The 20,278-nt window shown below is 46.1% G+C and overlaps 1 protein-coding gene across 1 annotated transcript in view; it reads right to left on the reverse strand.

Annotated features, from left to right (window-relative positions):
- Nucleotides 1-1,243: 1,243 nt before the first annotated feature.
- Nucleotides 1,244-20,278, reverse strand: part of LOC147098016 (deoxycytidine kinase 2-like) — a 272,453-nt gene continuing 253,418 nt past the window's right edge. The window contains exon 7 of the mRNA XM_085971209.1: nucleotides 1,244-12,518. Within this exon, the coding sequence (XP_085827335.1) occupies nucleotides 12,480-12,518 (39 nt within the window). The 3' untranslated portion in view covers nucleotides 1,244-12,479. The remainder of the gene's footprint in view (nucleotides 12,519-20,278) is intronic.

The following is a 20,278-nucleotide window of genomic DNA, read 5'->3' on the forward strand; positions in this document are numbered from 1 at the left end:
GAACCCTAACCACATTAAAAAAATACTTGGATGTGCAGTTGGGATGCTGTAACCTGCAGGGCTACGGACCAAGAGCTGGGAAGTGGGATTAGGCTGGATTGCGCTTTGTCGGCCGGCGCGGACACGATGGGCCGAAATGGCCTCCTTCCGTGCTGTAACTTTCTATGATTCAGTCCCGCTTCTTTGCCTCCTGCCCTTCAATCTCTTGGTATTTCAATATTGCGGCGTTGGTCTTCGGTGCAGTCCCCTTTAAAAACAAACAGCAACCTCTGAGAGATCCTGCTCATACACAGCCCTGCGCCCGGGCCAATGTGCTCAGCGAACATTCACAAATTATTGTAATGAGCTGACCTCAAGAAGTCATGCGAGGTCATGTACCGTAGTAAAATATGTGCCACGTGCAGCGATCCAGTCCCGTTGGCACGGTGACGGGACCAGACACTAAGCCTGTGTCTATTAAGATTTACAACAGTTATGGAAATGTGTGAAATTTTAAAAGGGCCAGGGTTAGAAATTTTAAAAGTTGGGATTTATGCTACAAATCGGTGGAACCTCATGAAAAAAAATCACCAGTCAGTTGAACGGAAGTGGTGACAGAATTTGATCTGAGCGCTGCTCACTCACTGCAGGTTCAACTGGTGTCAGGTTGCTGCTATTCTTTCCAAAGCGAGGGCAGCTGGCACCCCCTGTTGGTTCAGCTGTTGTATGGAGACAGGTTTCTGCCATGTCCGAAAGCCAAACAGACTCATTCTCCAAACAATATGTTCCCGATGGCGGGGGAGTCCAGAACCAGGGGTCACAGTCTAAGGATAAGGGGTAAGCCATTTAGGACTGAGATGAGGAGGAATTACTTCACCCAGAGAGTGGTGAACCTGTGGAATTCTCTACCACAGAAGGCAGTTGAGGCCAATTCATTAAATATATTCAAGAAGGAGTTAGATATATTTCTTAAGGCTAAAGGGATCAAGGGATATGGGGAGAAAGCAGGGACAGGGTACTGAATTTGGATGATCAGCCATGATCTCATTAAATGGCGGAGCAGGCTCGAGGGGCCGAATGGCCTACTCCTGCTCCTATCTTCTAGGTTTCTATGTAGGAGGCATGCAGCAAGACGCTCCATGAAACACAGAAATGGGCTAAAATGAACCTCGGGCTGAAGCTGTACGTGGGATCACGCTTGTGTAGGAGGGGTACGAGATGGAAATGAGAAAAGCACAAAGAGGCCAAAGAAAATGCATCAGGATTTAAATCACAAAAGCACATGTGCTCTTTATTTTAGATGGATCGTTTAAGATCAAACAAGTATGCCAACACGCATGTTTATAACATTTAAAAGTTAAAGTCTATGCTTATCATTATACAAATTAGTAGCAGTTCTCTACTGAAGACATTGTTTTTCTCAGCGCTGGAGAATCTTTCCACTTTGCAATCAGTTCCACGCGCTCCTATCGATTGCCTGTATTGTAGAGCTCCCCAATACTGTGTCCCATGGCAACATGTCGACTGAAATCGGACAGCGGCATCTCATATTGCACCAACATGAAATTAATATTATTCTTGGATCCTCTTTGAACACTGACAGCGAATCTTGTACCGCGGATGCTAATTGGCTGTGATCGGGATCGGCGATCATGGGGGGAAAATTCAGTTGTTTGCGCCTCCCGTTAGCACCTTAAGAGGGAGCTAATGGGGCACAAAGCAACTAGCGCCCGGGCGCGGCGATATTTGCGCCGCACAAAAATTAACTAGACATTTTGCAGCGGCGCTAAACACTACCGCCACGATCTCCTGCGCCAGCAGATCACGATGTCAGTCGAGTGCGCAACGCCCCGGACCGGATATTGAGTGGCGCCCCCTGCCTTACCGCCTGCCGCTAGCAACGACAGGTTGAGGGGAGCATTTTGCAGTCAGGAAGGGACTGGGGGAGCGCTATTTAAAGGTGACCGCTTCCTGCCTTTTTTTGTTGGTGACATTTTTGCACCACGCATTCTGAGAGAGGGAGAGAGAGAGACTTCTGGAGAGATTCAACGCTGTGTGAAGGAGTTTTGAGTACTGAGCAGCACTTTGCAGGTTCATTTTCATTTGCCCTTCCTTGCTTCGCCAGCGCTCTGAGGTAGCGCCTCGCTGCTCGGCCTTTGCACCTTAAGACAGGTGTGAAGCGCCTGATTTAGCGCTCCAATCACCTCCAGGGGCGATAAAAGCCAAGTTTGCCGTCGGAGGCGATAATTAGCGCCAGGCGCTAAACTTTGCGCACGGCCGATAATGGCGCCCCCAAATGGGGCGATACTGAATTTTCCCCCCCATATCTATTGGGCATTAAGCTACCGCTGTGGGCTCTCATCCCATAGCGTAGCATCTTAAAGCACCAACTGGCAGCATCACACTTCTCAAGAATGTGTGTCAACTTCAGTGGCTCCCAAAGATAAGTAATCACAACTCACAGCCTTTTTTACGGCGTGTTTTTTTGGGAACAAGATAAACAAAAACAGTACATTCTGTACTCGGAAAAAATCGCAACCATGATGGGCGGTTCTGAAAGTACAAGTTTTTTAAAACCTGAATTCTCCTGCTAATGTTTTATTCCATCGAGTGAAAACTCCTTTGAACCAAGCTGCATTTCCTTCTTTGAGAGTGTTGCAGCAACAAGCGCTCAGTGACCTCCCTCATTAGGCAGTTAGATGCACCACGCCCTCTCCAAGTACATGTAATTTACAACATTCACCGATCAAGATCCTGCAGCACACTCCCTTGATAATGTGCTTCCTCTATAGCTCTCAAAGATAGCATTATAATGAGGACCCCACAATGCCTGAAGTACAGCAAGTCACACACACACACACACACACACACACACGCACAAAGGACTGAATCATTTAACTTCTGACAGCACATAATTCTTCATGTTACTAACAGGATACTTACAGCATTTACAGCCTAAGGATTACTATTAACCGTTAAAACACTTGTCACACCATTGGTTGCGCTAGGACTATTATCCTGTATTTTGTTTTTAAATAGACCAGAAATTGCGCCAGATCATAGAAACTTACTGCACAGAAGGAGGCCATTCGGCCCGTCGGGCCTGTGCTGGCTCTTTGAAAGAGCAGTCGTGTTTAGTCCCACATCCCCGCTTTCTGTCCCTAACCCTGTGAGTTCCTCATCCTCAAGAACCCGTCGAACTCCCTTTTAAAATTATTGATGGAATCAGCTTCCTCCACCTTTTCAGGTCGAGCGTTCCCGATCCCCACAACACTCTGAGTGAAAACATTTCTCCTCATCTCCCCTCGAGATCTTTCTCCAATGATTTTGAATCTCTGACCTCTGGTTATTGACCCACTCGCCAGAGGGAATAGTTTTTCTCGATCTACTCCATCAAAACCTCTCATCATCGAGAAAACCTCGATTCGGTCACCTCTTAACCTTCTCTGTTCCAAGGGGAACAGTCCGAACTTTTCCAACCTCTCCTCATAACTGAAGTCCCTCATCCCTGGTAACATCCTAGTAAACCCCCTCTGTCCCCTTTCTAAGGCCTTTACATCTTTCCTGAAGTGTGGGGCCCAGAATTGCCCACAATACTCCAGCCGAGGCCTAACCAGTGATTTATAAAGTTCTAAACTGCAGACTTTAAAGTAAAGAGCACAAATGACTTCAACACAATGAAGTTGAACAGGTTGTATCGGCTCAGTACACTTGCACTACAGAAATAATTCTCAACAGTATCAGGCAGGACCTTAAAACAGGACTCATTTTGATGATCTAGGATTTGTATTTGTTTCCCAGAGCTCGTGTTTTTTTTAATTATTCATTCGCGGGATGTGGGCATCACTGGCATTTATTGTCCATCCCCAGTTGACCAAATAGTGGCTAAATACAATTGAGTGGCTTGCTCAGGCCATAGCAGAGGCAATATACACTCAGATTTGAGTACAGGAGCAAGGATGTCTGATGCGCCTCAATAACTTCAAGGCTCAAAGTTAACTGGATAAAACTAGGCTTTTATTAGCAAAGAAAGATGCCTGTGTCTTCACCTAGCATTCTGCTGTTCTGCTGCAAGACAAGCCTGGGCTTGTCTTAAGTAGGGCCAGGTATGGGCGGAGCCGACACACCCAATGGGGAGAAAGGGGGCGGTGCCCTATATACAATACAAGGTAAAAACACAGGAGCAGGCAATACAATATATGTAGTTAAATACAGAGTCTGATGAATGACATATTTCATCACAATGTCTTACTACAGTTATACAGGGCATTGGTGAGACCACACCTGGAGTACTGTGTGCAGTTTTGGTCTCCTTACCTAAGAAAGGATATACTTGCCATAGAGGGAGTGCAGCGAAGGTTCACCAGACTGATTCCTGGGATGGCAGGACTGTTTTTTGAGGAGAGATTAGGCCTGTATTCAGTAGAGTTTAGAAGAATGAGAGGGGATCTCATTGAAACGTATACAATTCTGACAGGGCTAGACAGACTGGATGCAGGGAGGATGTTTCCCCTGGCTGGGGGAGGGTCTAGAACAAGTGGTCACAGTCTCAGGATATGGGGTGGGTCATTTAGGACTGAGATGAGGAAAAATTTCTTCACTCAGAGGGTGGTGAACCTGTGGAATTCTCTACCACAGAAGGCTGTGGAGGCCAAGTCACTGAATATATTTAAGAAGGAGATAGATAGATTTCTAGACACAAAAGGCATCAAGGGGTATGGGGAGAGAGCGTGAATATGGTATTGAGATAGAGGATCAGCCATGACCATATTGAATGGTGGAGCAGGCTCGAAGGGCCAAATGGTCTACTCCTGCTCCTATTTTTCTGTTTCTATGTTGAGTCAACCATGTTGGTGTGGGACTGGCGTCACACGTAGGCCAGAACGGGTAGAAACATAGAAGATAGGAGCAGGAGTAGGCCATTCGGCCCCTCGAGCCTGCTCCGCCATTTAATGAGATCATGGCTGATCATCCAAATTCAATGCCCTGTCCCTGCTTTCTCCCCATATCCCTTTAGCCTTAAGAAATATATCCAACTCCTTCTTGAATATATTTAATGAATTGGCCTCAACTGCCTTTTGTGGTAGAGAATTCTTAAGGTTCACCACACTCTGGGTGAAGAAATTCCTCCTCATCTCTGTCCTAAATGGCTTACCCCTTATCCTTAGACTGTGACCCCTGGTTCTGGACTCCCCCGCCATCAGGAACATCCTTCCTGCGTCTAGTCTGTCTAGTCCTGTTAGAATTTTATAAGTTTCAATGAGATCCCCTCTCATTCTTCTAAACTCTAGCGAATATAAGCCTAATCGACCCAATCTCTCCTCATACGTCATTCCTGCCATCCCAGGTATCAGTCTGGTGAATCTTCGCTGCACTCCCTCCATGGCAAGAACATCCTTCCTCAGATAAGGCGACCAAAACTGCACACAATACTCAAGGTGTGGTCTCACCAAGGGTAAAGGGTTTTCCTTTCCCTGAAGGGCGTTTGTGAACCAGTTGGGTTTGTACGACAGTCTGAGAACTTCATGATCGCTTTTACTGACACCAGCTTTATATTTACAGATTTTAAAAATTCAAATTCTTCAAATACTGGTGGTATTTGAATTCACGTGCTCTGGATTATTAGTCTAGGCCTTTGGATTACCAGTCCAGTAACGTTATCGCACCCCTGTGATGTACCTACATTAATGCAAATTCACTCTGATCAGAACAACAGGTGTGATGCAAGCAACATGCAATTTAACCCACACTACTGTCCAGTATTTGCAAGCGCTGGTCACCTGCTGAATAAAAAGGTAACGGAGCTGAACTAATTACTGGCGTGCACCTGTTGCCCTGACTGTACTCAAGATTTTGCTGAGATATGAATGCCAAACAATACACAATGATATGGTTCTGCTCCACAACCGCTGATCTGTAGAGGACAAACCTATAGGCGAGGGCACAGAGGATTAGTGTTCGAATGAAGCCCAAAGGTTGGGTCCACCTTTTACATACCTGACACCACCTCACATGCTTAAAATGGTGCCCAGTGTGCACAAACACAAAATAAATGTGCATTTTCTTGTCTGGCTCTCTGAATCACACTTGTAACTCTCATATTAATAGTTCTCAGTTGCTGCTTGAAACTGCAGCCAGTTTTATAACTATCTTAACATGACTAACAGTTCCAGAAAGGCAGGAAACTTGTCAAAATTATACTTCAAAACAGTCACCATGTTCATTCTTTGACACACCAAGGGTACGGTAGCATAGTGTGTTGCATTGTGTTTATGTCACTGGACTAGTAATCCAGAGGTCTGGACTAATGATCCAGTAGACACGAATTCAGAATCCCACCACGGCAGCTGGGGAATGTAAATTCAGTTAATTAATAAATCTGGAATTTAAAAAAGCCAGCGTCAGTAATGGTGCCCAAACTACTGGATTGTTGTGGAAAAAAAAAACATCCGGCTCACTAATGTCCTTTAGGGAAGGAAATCTGCCGCCCTTACCCGGTCTGGCCGCCATGCGACTCCAGACCCACAGCAATGTGGTTGACTCTTATCCAAGGGCAATTAGGGATGGGCAATAAATGCTGGCCTTGCCAGCGACGCCCACATCCCGTGAATGAATTTTTAAAAAACTTGCTCTACAATTGGTTTTCCCTGTGTCCCACACGTTGACTTTGCACTGAAACATGTAAAGCATTTTAGTTTTGTGAGCAGAAAATGTTGGAAACACTCAGCAGGTCAGGCAGCGTCTGTGGAGAGGGAAACAGAGTTAACGGGGTCGATTTTCCCGAACCTGTCGGGAAGAAGGCGGGACTTCCCCTTTCGGGTTTTTGACCCGCCTACATCGACGTCCGGCCAATCCGCGCGATTTCCCCTTGATTGACCTTGTTGAGCCCGCCCAGCGGGCTCAGCAGGCCAATTAAGGGCCACCCGGCAACAGGTGATGTCACAGACTGAAATTTCATCTGTCAAGAGTTCTTGACAGATGAAATATCAGTGTTTCACAGCTGTTTGAAGCTGTGAAACACTGACAGTCTGAGTTCTAACCTGAGTCCTTCTGCACAGACTCAGTTAGAACTCTCACCGGCACTCAAAGCTGAAGGCTGTCACTTTTCACAGATCGCAGCCGTTCAGCTTTAAGTGCCGGCTGAGTGATGGGCTCCCGACGGCTACAGGAAGAAAGGCTGTTAAGGTAAGTACAGGTAAGTAAAAGTTCTTTACACACTTTAGACACACCAAACACACTTATCTTTACACTCATGCACCCATCACTCACCTGAGCGCCGACATCGCGACCCCTCCAACTCCTTCAACCCGACGGCCCGCCTGCTCTAACCTGGCGTGGTTTGGAGCCGTTGGGAAACCCACACGAAACCCCTCAAAATAGGGATTAGGCTAAAAACTGCCTGTTAACTACCTGTTAACAGGCAGTTAAATGGCACTAATCCCTTCCTGCCTGGTTTCGGCGGGTCACAGTGCGGGGCGGGTACCCGCCGCCCCTGAAACTTGCGTGGGGCGGGGTTTTGGGCGGGATGGTGTCGGGACCCCCAAATTCGGGAATCCCCCCCCCCCCCATATGCCTGAAACCCCGCCTGACGGCTCCACGAAAATCGACCCCAACGTTTCAGGTCGGTGACCCTTCGTCAGAACAGGGACCCCAGCTCTGACGAAGGGTCATCGACCTGAAACGTTAACTCTGTTTCTCTCTCCACAGAGTCTGCTTGATCTGCTGAGTATTTCCAAGCATTTTCTGTTTTTATTTCAGATTTCCAGCGTCCGCAGTATTTTGCATTTTTATTTTTGTGAGCCTTCGTTCAGACACACGAAGGCATTATGTTACACAAATAAACTTCCATCTCTCACAGCACAACAGTAGCATACAAGGCCGCGTTGTGTTAAATCGCTGACATCGCTACCTCTAACAATGCAGAAATAAGCTGGTGTGTTGACCAGCCCGTGTACTGAGTCAAGCTCCACCAGTTGTGATCCCAGAGGGATTCATTCTACATCTTTGGAGAAATCAAGTGCAGCTGTTTGTAAAATTGAAAGTGCTGGATCTGCTCAGGGCAACAGTCAAGTCGATGGATGAACACGAAGCGTGTCTCCTTCAGTGAAAAAATATTGCTGGGTATTTGGGAACAGCAAATCCAAGTATCTCACTGAAACGTATAAAATTCTGACAGGGCTAGACAGACTGGATGCAGGGAGGATGTTTCCCCTGGCTGGGGGCTCTAGAACGAGGGGTCATAGTCTCAGGAAACGGGATAGGACATTTAGGACTGTTGCCTCACAGCGCCAGGGACCCGGGTTCGAATCCGGCCTCGGGTGACTGTGTGTGTGGAGTTTGCACATTCTCCCCGTGTTTGCGTGGGTTTCCTCCGGGTGCTCCGGTTTCCTCCCACAGTCCAAAGATGTGCGGGTTAGGATGATTGGCTATGATAAATTGACCTAGTGTTAGGGCGATTAAATACGTGGAGTTACGGGGATAGGGTGGGATATGTGTTGGTGTAGGGGTTACGGGGATCGGGTGGGATATGTGTCGGTGCAGGCTCGATGGGCCGAAATGGCCTCTATCTGCACTGTGGGGTTTCTGGTTTCTGGTTATGAGGAGAAATTTCTTCACTCAGAGGGTGGTGAATCTCAGGAATTCTCTACCACAGAAGGCTGTGGAGGCCAAGTCACTGAATATATTTAAGAAGGAGATGGATAGATTTCTAGACGCAAAAGGCGTCAAGGGGTATGGGGAGAGAGCGGGAATATGGTATTGAGATAGAGGATCAGCCATGATCATATTGAATGGCGGGTAGGTTCGAAGGGCCGAATGGCCTACTCCTGCTCCTATTTTTCTGCGTTTCTATGAAGTAGTTAATTGAGAATCATGGATCATCCAAGATAGTCATCTCATCAATGGGATGGTGATAAAAATCACTGCAGGTTTACAGACTGATAATTCATCATCAATTATTGAGGAATAACCTCATCCATATTTAACGTTTGAATTTGCAATCTAGTTTCACAATCCCATGCTTGCATAATCAGCGTGCAGTACCCATCATAAACATAGGAAGTAAACATCATGAGCTGGATTTTCCTTGAAGATGCAGGTTAGCATTAGGAAAAAAGACTTGCATTTATGTAGTGCCTTTCACGACCACCAGACGTCTCAAAGCACTTTACAGCCAATGAAGTACTTTTGAAGTGTAGTCACTGTTGTAATGTGGCAGTCAATTAGCTCCCACAAACAGCAATGTGATAATGACCAGATAATCTGTTTTAGTGATGTTGATTGAGGGATAAATATTGGCCAGGACACCGGGGAGAACTCCCCTGCTCTTCTTTGAAATAGTGCCATGGGATCTTTTATGTCCACCTGAGAGAGCAGGCGGGGCCTCGGTTTAACGTCTCATCCGAAAGACGGCACCTCCGACAGTGCAGCACTCCCTCAGCACCGCACTGGGAGTGTCAGCCTAGCTTCATGTGCTCAAGTCCCTGGAGTGGGACTTGAACCCACAACCTTCTGACTCAGAGGCGAGGGTGCTACCAACTGAGCCACAGCTGACACACTTCTGCCCACCCCCCTGTCCCCACCATAACACTGACCCATTAACCTAGGTCGGGGGTGATCAGTCATGCAATGTGGACTCCCAGCAGGATCCCAGTCACCAAAATAGAGCCCCGTGCTGCAAGGCAGGAGAGTCCCAGTGGTGTTGCAGCGGGGCAGAGATCGAGACCTAAAACCTTGTCCTTTAGGCTGAAATGCCGGGAGAGAAGGCCTTTACTAGGCCTGCTCCCTGCCTCAGGAGACCTTGGGGCCACTACCAGCGCTACCCCGGGCCCAGCGGCAACTTCCTCTTGGTGTCCTGGGGAGCGGCAGCAACAAGGGCAGGCCGGAGGAAAATGAGTCGGGGACAATTCCCAGCTTCCCCACCTAAATTTACACGTGGCGGCCACAAAAAGGGGTGGTCAGGAGCAACGCCGGCAGGGGCATGAGGAGGAAAACCCAGGTGAGGATGGGAGGCAGTAGTAGGCCTCAGCAACCCGTCTTTCCTCCACAATCTTCCCGCTTTTACCGAGGAAAATCCAGACCATGCGTAGCCTGTTGATTTTGTAACTTGAGGTGAGCAACGGTGTTGAAGGTTTAATATACAGCAATTAATACTGCAATCTTCAAAGCAATTTGATCACAATAATATAGATATTTTCTACTCCGTAACATAGGCTTTGCAAATACTCTTTCATGTAAGCTGTTCCCAAGTTTAGTCCATACAATTAATCATTGACAGGATTGCGAATCTGCACAATGGGATAATCACTGAGCAATTTCATTATCAGTTTGGGGCTGTTAAAAAGCAGGACATTCACCATTATTAACTTCGAACTCTATGGTCTTTTCAGCTGTACTTCTGATGTTTTTGTGTGTGCATGTGTGATCAAATCTCATTCAAGATAACAGTCTTTACGACTTCATAGTATATGGTTAACACCACCATTCAAATAACCATTAGAGAAACAACATATGATGTATGCTATTACTTTGCCTGCAATTGGAATATTTCCACCTCCGTAACATCGCCCATCTCCGCCCTTGCCTCAGCTCATCCGCTGCTGAAACCCTCATCCACGCCTTTGTTACCTCTAGACTTGACTATTCCAACGCACTCCTGCCTGGCCTCCCATTTTCTACCCCACGTAAACTTGAGGTCATCCAAAACTCGGCTGCCCGTGTCCTAACTTGCACCAAGTCCCGTTCACCCTTCACCCCTGTGCTCGCTGACCTACATTGGCTCCCGGTTAAGCAACACCTCCATTTCAAAATTCTCCTCGTTTTCAAATCCCTCCATGGCCTCGCCCCTCCCTACCTCTGTAATCTCCTTCAGCCCCCACAACCCCCCTGAGATATCGGCGCTCCTCTAATTCTGCCCTCTTGAGCATCCCTGATGATAAATCGCTCCACCATTGACGGCCGTGCCTTCTGTTGCCTGGGCCCTAAACTCTGGAATTCCCTGCCTAAACCTCTCCGCCTCGCTACCTCTCTTTCCTCCTTTAAGAGGCTCCTTAAAACCGACCTCTTTGACCAAGCTTTTGGTCACCTGCCCTAATTTCTCCTTATGTGGCTCGGTGTCAAATTTTTTGTCTTATAACACTCCTGTACAGCGCCTTGGGCCGTTTTACTACGTTATAGGCGCTACATAAATACAAGTTATTGCTGTTCATCAGACAGAAGGCAACGGCAGGCTTTGAATACAGCCCGTGAAGCAAAACACAGTACAGGAAACTTTGGTTTATCCGAAGGTTAACTGTCCGGAATGCTCGAGCCACCAGCAAAAATCAGGAGCCGTTACGTTAGGTTTTTTTTCTTTTCATTGCTTTTTTTTTCCACCAGTCAGGCTCTGCAAGGTCTCGCTGAAGCTGTTGCTAAGCTACAGAGATGCTTGCAAGGTACGGCCGACTGTTTAGAAGCTGTTGCGAAGCAACAGGGTTTGTTGCCAGATACGGAGCTCAAAATCTCCGTATGTTTCAACATTAGCGCTGGTTTGTCCGGCAGTTTTGATGGGACGGCAACAGCTCGGTCCCGTCGGTGCCGGATAGCACAAAGTTTCCTGTAATATACGAACACATCTCCAGTGGTGTTGCACGCAGACTGTCTGTGATGGATGTTGAAGTTCAGGACTGAGCAGGAATATGGGGAGTGAGTAGCGGGCAAGGCCTGAGGCATGTCAGAGAATTGGAGACAAAAGAAGAAGTGGTAAGGAGAGCCAAGGTGACCCAGGATTGCAGTGGCAGGTTCCGGCTGTCAGGAATCATGGAAGAAATATCAATAGGCTAAGAGGCCATGACAATGCAGACTGCACTTGATGGAATGGATGCCATGGACCAAAGTGTCTCTTTCTGTTCAACGCTTTATGTAAACAGTGAATCAATCAGAAATAGTAAAATCACTAAACCAATGAGAAAGTTCAGACATAAATTTAAACTGAAGCAATCACAAGCCTACAAACTAATAGAAAAATATTATATGAATATAAGTTATTTCTAACTTATCCACCATGGACTTTCATTCAATAAATTGTTATTATGTTCTAAACATGAAATTATCAGATGAACTATAAATAGCACAAATTAAACATATTGCTCATTCCTTGCCATGGTTCTTAGGTCAAAAAAAAATAAAGTCGGATGAGATGACCACTGACAAAAATAGGAAACAATTCTATGAAAAATGACAGGATTAATGGTGGTTTTCAATCGACTGTGTGCCATCATCAAATTATTGTTAATACATTTCTGTAAAAGTCCCATCAACTCTATTGCTGATTTGCCAGCGTTCATTTCAGCACAACCCACCCAAAGTCAAAGGCATTTCAGTCCTTCTGAAATCAGGGATGGAACCTCGTGACCACGATAGCCAGGAACAGAGCCTCAGTAAACAAGTCTTCTCTTACCCTACATTTTTCCTAAGGAACCAAAAAGCTCTAAAACTGAATGCAAAAAAATGGACAGCGTGTTTCACTTTTCCAACTTCAGGTTGTTCACGAAGTTCTTCACCTGGAAGGGAAGCGGAAGAGAAGAAAAAAAACACTTCAGTACACATCGAGATATATTTTCAGAACATGATCCCGAAATTCCACACAGTGGTCTGTGCCAATGGGACTCGAGTTGCAGCCACCAATGTTCACGAGAGCCATCGGCATCAATTACCACTCTGTGCCTTGTTGTAATGCTCTTCTGCTACTGTTGGGGCAACTCTATACGGGGTCACGCACCATGGGAGCATGGAGCAGGCTTTGTCCTCCACAAGCCATCCACTGACTTGATTTTCTTCCCTGAAGAGGCAAAGGAGGGCCAAATTTTCAAGGATGCATGCAGCGTGACAACTTCCAGCATATCTCATTTTGACGTGCAGAATCTTTTGTATGTTGTCACACACAATCTGCATATTCAGGAATTGGAAGATGTTCCTATTGAGGAAGTTGACAGTAGGAGCTCCCAATGCAATGTGTGTTCCCTCTATTGTAGTCTGGGCCTTGTGTGTGTTCTATCTATTGTAGTCTGGGCCTTGTGTGTGTTCCATCTATTGTAGTCTGGGCCTTGTGTGTGTTCCATCTATTGTAGTCTGGGCCTTGTGTGTGTTCCATCTATTGTAGTCTGGGCCTTGTGTGTGTTCCATCTATTGTAGTCTGGGCCTTGTGTGTGTTCTATCTATTGTAGTCTGGGCCTTGTGTGTGTTCTATCTATTGTAGTCTGGGCCTTGTGTGTGTTCTATCTATTGTAGTCTGGGCCTTGTGTGTGTTCTATCTATTGTAGTCTGGGCCTTGTGTGTGTTCCATCTATTGTAGTCTGGGCCTTGTGTGTGTTCCATCTATTGTAGTCTGGGCCTAGTGTGTGTTCCCTCTATTGTAGTCTGGGCCTTGTGTGTGTTCTATCTATTGTAGTCTGGGCCTTGTGTGTGTTCCATCTATTGTAGTCTGGGCCTTGTGTGTGTTCTATCTATTGTAGTCTGGGCCTTGTGTGTGTTCTATCTATTGTAGTCTGGACCTTGTGTGTGTTCCATCTATTGTAGTCTGGGCCTTGTGTGTGTTCTATCTATTGTAGTCTGGGCCTTGTGTGTGTTCCATCTATTGTAGTCTGGGCCTTGTGTGTGTTCTATCTATTGTAGTCTGGGCCTTGTGTGTGTTCCATCTATTGTAGTCTGGGCCTTGTGTGTGTTCCATCTATTGTAGTCTGGGCCTTGTGTGTGTTCTATCTATTGTAGTCTGGGCCTTGTGTGTGTTCTATCTATTGTAGTCTGGGCCTTGTGTGTGTTCTATCTATTGTAGTCTGGGCCTTGTGTGTGTTCCATCTATTGTAGTCTGGGCCTTGTGTGTGTTCTATCTATTGTAGTCTGGGCCTTGTGTGTGTTCCATCTATTGTAGTCTGGGCCTTGTGTGTGTTCCATCTATTGTAGTCTGGACCTTGTGTGTGTTCCATCTATTGTAGTCTGGGCCTTGTGTGTGTTCCATCTATTGTAGTCTGGGCCTTGTGTGTGTTCTATCTATTGTAGTCTGGGCCTTGTGTGTGTTCTATCTATTGTAGTCTGGGCCTTGTGTGTGTTCCATCTATTGTAGTCTGGGCCTTGTGTGTGTTCTATCTATTGTAGTCTGGGCCTTGTGTGTGTTCCATCTATTGTAGTCTGGGCCTTGTGTGTGTTCCATCTATTGTAGTCTGGGCCTTGTGTGTGTTCTATCTATTGTAGTCTGGGCCTTGTGTGTGTTCTATCTATTGTAGTCTGGGCCTTGTGTGTGTTCTATCTATTGTAGTCTGGGCCTTGTGTGTGTTCCATCTATTGTAGTCTGGGCCTTGTGTGTGTTCTATCTATTGTAGTCTGGGCCTTGTGTGTGTTCCATCTATTGTAGTCTGGGCCTTGTGTGTGTTCCATCTATTGTAGTCTGGGCCTTGTGTGTGTTCCATCTATTGTAGTCTGGGCCTTGTGTGTGTTCCATCTATTGTAGTCTGGACCTTGTGTGTGTTCCATCTATTGTAGTCTGGGCCTTGTGTGTGTTCCATCTATTGTAGTCTGGGCCTTGTGTGTGTTCTATCTATTGTAGTCTGGGCCTTGTGTGTGTTCTATCTATTGTAGTCTGGGCCTTGTGTGTGTTCCATCTATTGTAGTCTGGGCCTTGTGTGTGTTCTATCTATTGTAGTCTGGGCCTTGTGTGTGTTCCATCTATTGTAGTCTGGGCCTTGTGTGTGTTCCATCTATTGTAGTCTGGGCCTTGTGTGTGTTCCATCTATTGTAGTCTCGGCCTTGTGTGTGTTCCATCTATTGTAGTCTGGGCCTTGTGTGTGTTCCATCTATTGTAGTCTGGGCCTTGTGTGTGTTCCATCTATTGTAGTCTGGGCATTGTGTGCGTTCTATCTATTGTAGTCTGGGCCTTGTGTGTGTTCCATCTATTGTAGTCTGGGCCTTGTGTGTGTTCCATCTATTGTAGTCTGGGCCTTGTGTGCGTTCTATCTATTGTAGTCTGGGCCTTGTGTGTGTTCCCTCTATTGTAGTCTGGGCCTTGTGTGTGTTCTATCTATTGTAGTCTGGGCCTTCTCCTTGTGTGTGTTCTATCTATTGTAGTCTGGGCCTTGTGTGTGTTCCCTCTATTGTAGTCTGGGCCTTGTGTGTGTTCCATCTATTGTAGTCTGGGCCTTGTGTGTGTTCTATCTATTGTAGTCTGGGCCTTGTGTGTGTTCCATCTATTGTAGTCTGGGCCTTGTGTGTGTTCTATCTATTGTAGTCTGGGCCTTCTCCTTGTGTGTGTTCTATCTATTGTAGTCTGGGCCTTGTGTGTGTTCCATCTATTGTAGTCTGGGCCTTGTGTGTGTTCTATCTATTGTAGTCTGGGCCTTGTGTGTGTTCCCTCTATTGTAGTCTGGGACTTGTGTGTGTTCCCTCTATTGTAGTCTGGGCCTTGTGTGTGTTCTATCTATTGTAGTCTGGGCCTTGTGTGTGTTCTATCTATTGTAGTCTGGGCCTTGTGTGTGTTCTATCTATTGTAGTCTGGGCTTTGTGTGTGTTCTATCTATTGTAGTCTGGGCCTTGTGTGTGTTCTATCTATTGTAGTCTGGGCCTTGTGTGTGTTCCATTTATTGTAGTCTGGGCCTTGTGTGTGTTCTGTCTATTGTAGTCTGGGCCTTGTGTGTGTTCTATCTATTGTAGTCTGGGCCTTGTGTGTGTTCCGGGAAATTAATGGTGGGAAATATGGAAATGGCAAAAACACTGAATGAATATTTTATATCAGTCTTTACAGTAGAAGACACTAAGAATATCCCAACACTGGACAAACAGGGGGCTAAAAGGGGGGAGGAGCTAAACACGATCAAAATCACTAAGGAAGTGGTACTCGGTAAAATAATGGGACTCAAGGCGGATAAATCACCTGGACCTGATGGCTTACATCCTAGGGTCTTGAGGGAAGTGGCGGTAGGGATTGTGGATGCATGGGTAATAATTTTCCAAAACTCCCTGGACTCGGCAATGGTCCCAGCAGACTGGAAAACTGCTAATGTAACACCCTTATTTAAAAAGGGCAGTAGACAGAAGGCTGGAAACTATAGACCGGTTAGCCTAACATCTGTGGTAGGTAAAATTTTGGAGTCCATTATTAAGGAGACAGTAACAGGACATTTGGATAATCATAATTTAATAGGACAAAGTCAGCATGGTTTTCTGAAGGGGAAGTCATGTTTGACAAATTTGCTGGAGTTCTTTGAGGAAGTAACATATAGGGTGGATAAAGGGGAACCAGTGGGCGTAGTGTATTTAGACTTCCAAAAGGCATTTGACAAGGTGCCACACAAAAGATTATTGCTGAAGATAAAAAATCACGGGATTGGGGGTAATATTCTGGCATGGATAGAGGATTGGCTATCTAACAGAAAGCAGAGAGTTGGGATAAATGGTTCATTCTCAGACTGGCAATCAGTAACTAGTGGTGTTCCGCAGGGATCAGTGCTGGGTCCCCAACTCTTTACAATCTATATTAACGATTTGGAGGAGGGGACCAAGTGTAACATATCAAAGTTTGCAGATGATGCTAAGATGGCAGGGAAAGTAGTGAGTGAGGAGGACATAAAAGACCTGCAAGGGGACATAGACAGGCTAAGTAAGTGGGCAGCGATTTGGCAGATGGAATACAATACTGGAAAGTGTGAGGTTATGCACTTTGGCAGGAAAAATCGTAGAGCAAGTTATTATCTTAATGGCAAGAAACTGGAAAGTACTAAAGTACAAAGGGATCTGGGGGTCCTGGTGCACGAAACTCAAAAGGTTAGTATGCAGGTGCAGCAAGTGATTAAGAAGGCCAATGGAATGTTGGCTTTCATTGCTAGGGGGATAGAATATAAAAATAGGGAGGTTTTGCTTCAGTTGTACAAGGTATTGGTGAGACCGCACCTGGAATACTGCGTACAGTTTTGGTGTTCATACTTAAGAAAGGACATGTTTGCTCTCGAGTCAGTACAAAGAAGGTTCACTCGGTTAATCCCGGGGATGAGGGGATGGACATATGAGGAGAGGTTGAGTAGATTGGGACTCTACTCATTGGAGTTCAGAAGAATGAGAGGCGATCTTATTGAAACATATAAGATTGTGAAGGGGTTGGATCGGGTGGATGCAGGGAAGATGTTCTTGATGATGGGTGAAACTAGACCTAGGGGGCATAGTCTTAGAATAAGGGGCTGCTCTTTCAAAACTGAGATGAGGAGGAACTACTTCACTCAGAGGGTGGTAGGTCCATGGAATATGCTGCCCCAAAAAGCTGTAGAAGCTACATCATTACATAAATTTAAAACAGAAATAGACAGTTTCCTAGAAGTAAAGGGAATTAAGGGTTACGGGGAGCGGGCAGGAATTTGGACATGAGTCTAGGTTCGGATCGGTCATGGCCCTGTGGGTAGCGGAGCGGGCCCAGGGGCCGTGTAGCCTGATCCTGCTCCTGTTTCGTGTGTCTAATTCTGTTAGATTCAGGAGATGGTTCTGTGATAGTGGATTGGCAGTTAGGATCAGATCAACCATGATCTTATTGAATGGCGGAGCAGGCTCGAGGGGCCGATTGGACTACTCCTGCTCCTATTTCTTATTTTCTTATGTTCCCTCTATTGTAGTCTGGGCCTTGTGTGTGTTCCCTCTATTGTAGTCTGGGCCTTGTGTGTGTTCTATCTGTTGTAGTCTGGGCCTTGTGTGTGTTCTATCTATTGTAGTCTGGGCCTTGTGTGTGTTCTATCTATTGTAGTCTGGGCCTTGTGTGTGTTCCATTTATTGTAGTCTGGGCCTTGTGTGTGTTCTATCTATTGTAGTCTGGGCCTTGTGTGTGTTCCCTCCATTGTAGTCTGGGCCTTGTGTGTGTTCCCTCTATTGTAGTCTGGGCCTTGTGTGTGTTCCCTCTATTGTAGTCTGGGCCTTGTGTGTGTTCTATCTATTGTAGTCTGGGCCCAGTGTGTGTTCTATCTATTGTAGTCTGGGCCTTGTGTGTGTTCTATCTATTGTAGTCTGGGCCTTGTGTGTGTTCTATCTATTGTAGTCTGGGCCTTGTGTGTGTTCTATCTATTGTAGTCTGGGCCTTGTGTGTGTTCTATCTATTGTAGTCTGGGCCTTGTGTCTGTTCCATCTATTGTAGTCTGGGCCTTGTGTGTGTTCTATCTATTGTAGTCTGGGCCTTCTCCTTGTGTGTGTTCTATCTATTGTAGTCTGGGCCTTGTGTGTGTTCCCTCTATTGTAGTCTGGGCCTTGTGTGTGTTCCATCTATTGTAGTCTGGGCCTTGTGTGTGTTCTATCTATTGTAGTCTGGGCCTTGTGTGTGTTCCCTCTATTGTAGCCTGGGCCTTGTGTGTGTTCCCTCTATTTTAGTCTGGGCCTTGTGTGTGTTCTATCTATTGTAGTCTGGGCCTTGTGTGTGTTCCCTCTATTGTAGTCTGGGCCTTGTGTGTGTTCTATCTATTGTAGTCTGGGCCTTGTGTGTGTTCTATCTATTGTAGTCTGGGCCTTGTGTGTGTTCTATCTGTTGTAGTCTGGGCCTTGTGTGTGTTCTATCTATTGTAGTCTGGGCCTTGTGTGTGTTCTATCTATTGTAGTCTGGGCCTTGTGTGTGTTCCATTTATTGTAGTCTGGGCCTTGTGTGTGTTCTATCTATTGTAGTCTGGGCCTTGTGTGTGTTCCCTCTATTGTAGTCTGGGCCTTGTGTGTGTTCCCTCTATTGTAGTCTGGGCCTTGTGTGTGTTCCCTCTATTGTAGTCTGGGCCTTGTGTGTGTTCTATCTATTGTAGTCTGGGCCTTGTGTGTGTTCTATCTATTGTAGTTTGGGCCTTGTGTGTGTTCTATCTATTGTAGTCTGGGCCCAGTGTGTGTTCTATCTATTGTAGTCAGGGCCTTGTGTGTGTTCCCTCTATTGTAGTCTGGGCCTTGTGTGTGTTCTATCTATTGTAGTCTGGGCCTTGTGTGTGTTCTATCTATTGTAGTCTGGGCTTTGTGTGTGTTCCATCTATTGTCGTCTGGGCCTTGTGTGTGTTCCATCTATTGTAGTCTGGGCCTCGTGTGTGTTCCCTCTATTGTAGTCTGGGCCTTGTGTGTGTTCTATCTATTGTAGTCTGGGCCTTGTGTGTGTCCTATCTATTGTAGTCTGGGCTTTGTGTGTGTTCTATCTATTGTAGTCTGGGCCTTGTGTGTGTTCTATCTATTGTAGTCTGGGCTTTGTGTGTGTTCCATCTATTGTCGTCCGGGCCTTGTGTGTGTTCCATCTATTGTAGTCTGGGCCTCGTGTGTGTTCCCTCTATTGTAGTCTGGGCCTTGTGTGTGTTCCATCTATTGTAGTCTGGGCCTTGTGTGTGTTCCATCTATTGTAGTCTGGGCCTTGTGTGTGTTCTATCTATTGTACTTTGGGCCTTGTGTGTGTTCTATCTATTGTACTTTGGGCCTTGTGTGTGTTCTATCTATTGTAGTCTGGGCCTTGTGTGTGTTTCCTCTATTGTAGTCTGGGCCTTGTGTGTGTTCCATCTATTGTTGTCTGGGCCTTGTGTGTGTTCCGGGCCTTGTGTTTGTTCCATCTGTTGTAGTCTGGGCCTAGTGTGTGTTCTATCTATTGTAGTCTGGGCCTTGTGTGTGTTCCCTCTATTGTAGTCTGGGCCTTGTGTGTGTTCCATCTATTGTAGTCTGGGCCTTGTGTGTGTTCCATCTATTGTAGCCTGCGCCTTGTGTGTGTTCTATCTATTGTAGTCTGGGCCTTGTGTATGTTCTATCTATTGTAGTCTGGGCCTTGTGTGTGTTCTATCTGTTGTAGTCTGGGCCTTGTGTGTGTTCTATCTATTGTAGTCTGGGCCTTGTGTGTGTTCCATCTATTGTAGCCTGGGCCTTGTGTGTGTTCCATCTATTGTAGTCTGGGCCTTGTGTGTGTTCTATCTATTGTAGTCTGGGCCTTGTGTGTGTTCCATCTATTGTAGCCTGGGCCTTGTGTGTGTTCCATCTATTGTAGTCTGGGCCTTGTGTGTGTTCCCTCTATTGTAGCCTGCGCCTTGTGTGTGTTCTATCTATTGTAGTCTGGGCCTTGTGTGTGTTCTGTCTATTGTAGTCTGGGCCTTGTAGGAGTTTCGCAAAATTCCCCTGAAAACAAGAGAAACATTGGTCCACATCGTGGATGAAGATTTATGTGTTTTGAATTGCCTCTGGGTCAGATCAATGTTTTAAAGCATGCTCAGAACCACGAAAGACTGCTGAGCTGGGCTGAGCTGGACTACAATGGAATCGAGGAAATTCGTGGAAGTATTCACACACATTGAGAAGAATATCT

Source organism: Somniosus microcephalus, chromosome 30 (genome assembly GCF_052327205.1).
Source record: "Somniosus microcephalus isolate GS21.2 chromosome 30, FLI_Smic_1.0, whole genome shotgun sequence".
NCBI classification, from domain to species: Eukaryota; Metazoa; Chordata; class Chondrichthyes; order Squaliformes; family Somniosidae; genus Somniosus; species Somniosus microcephalus.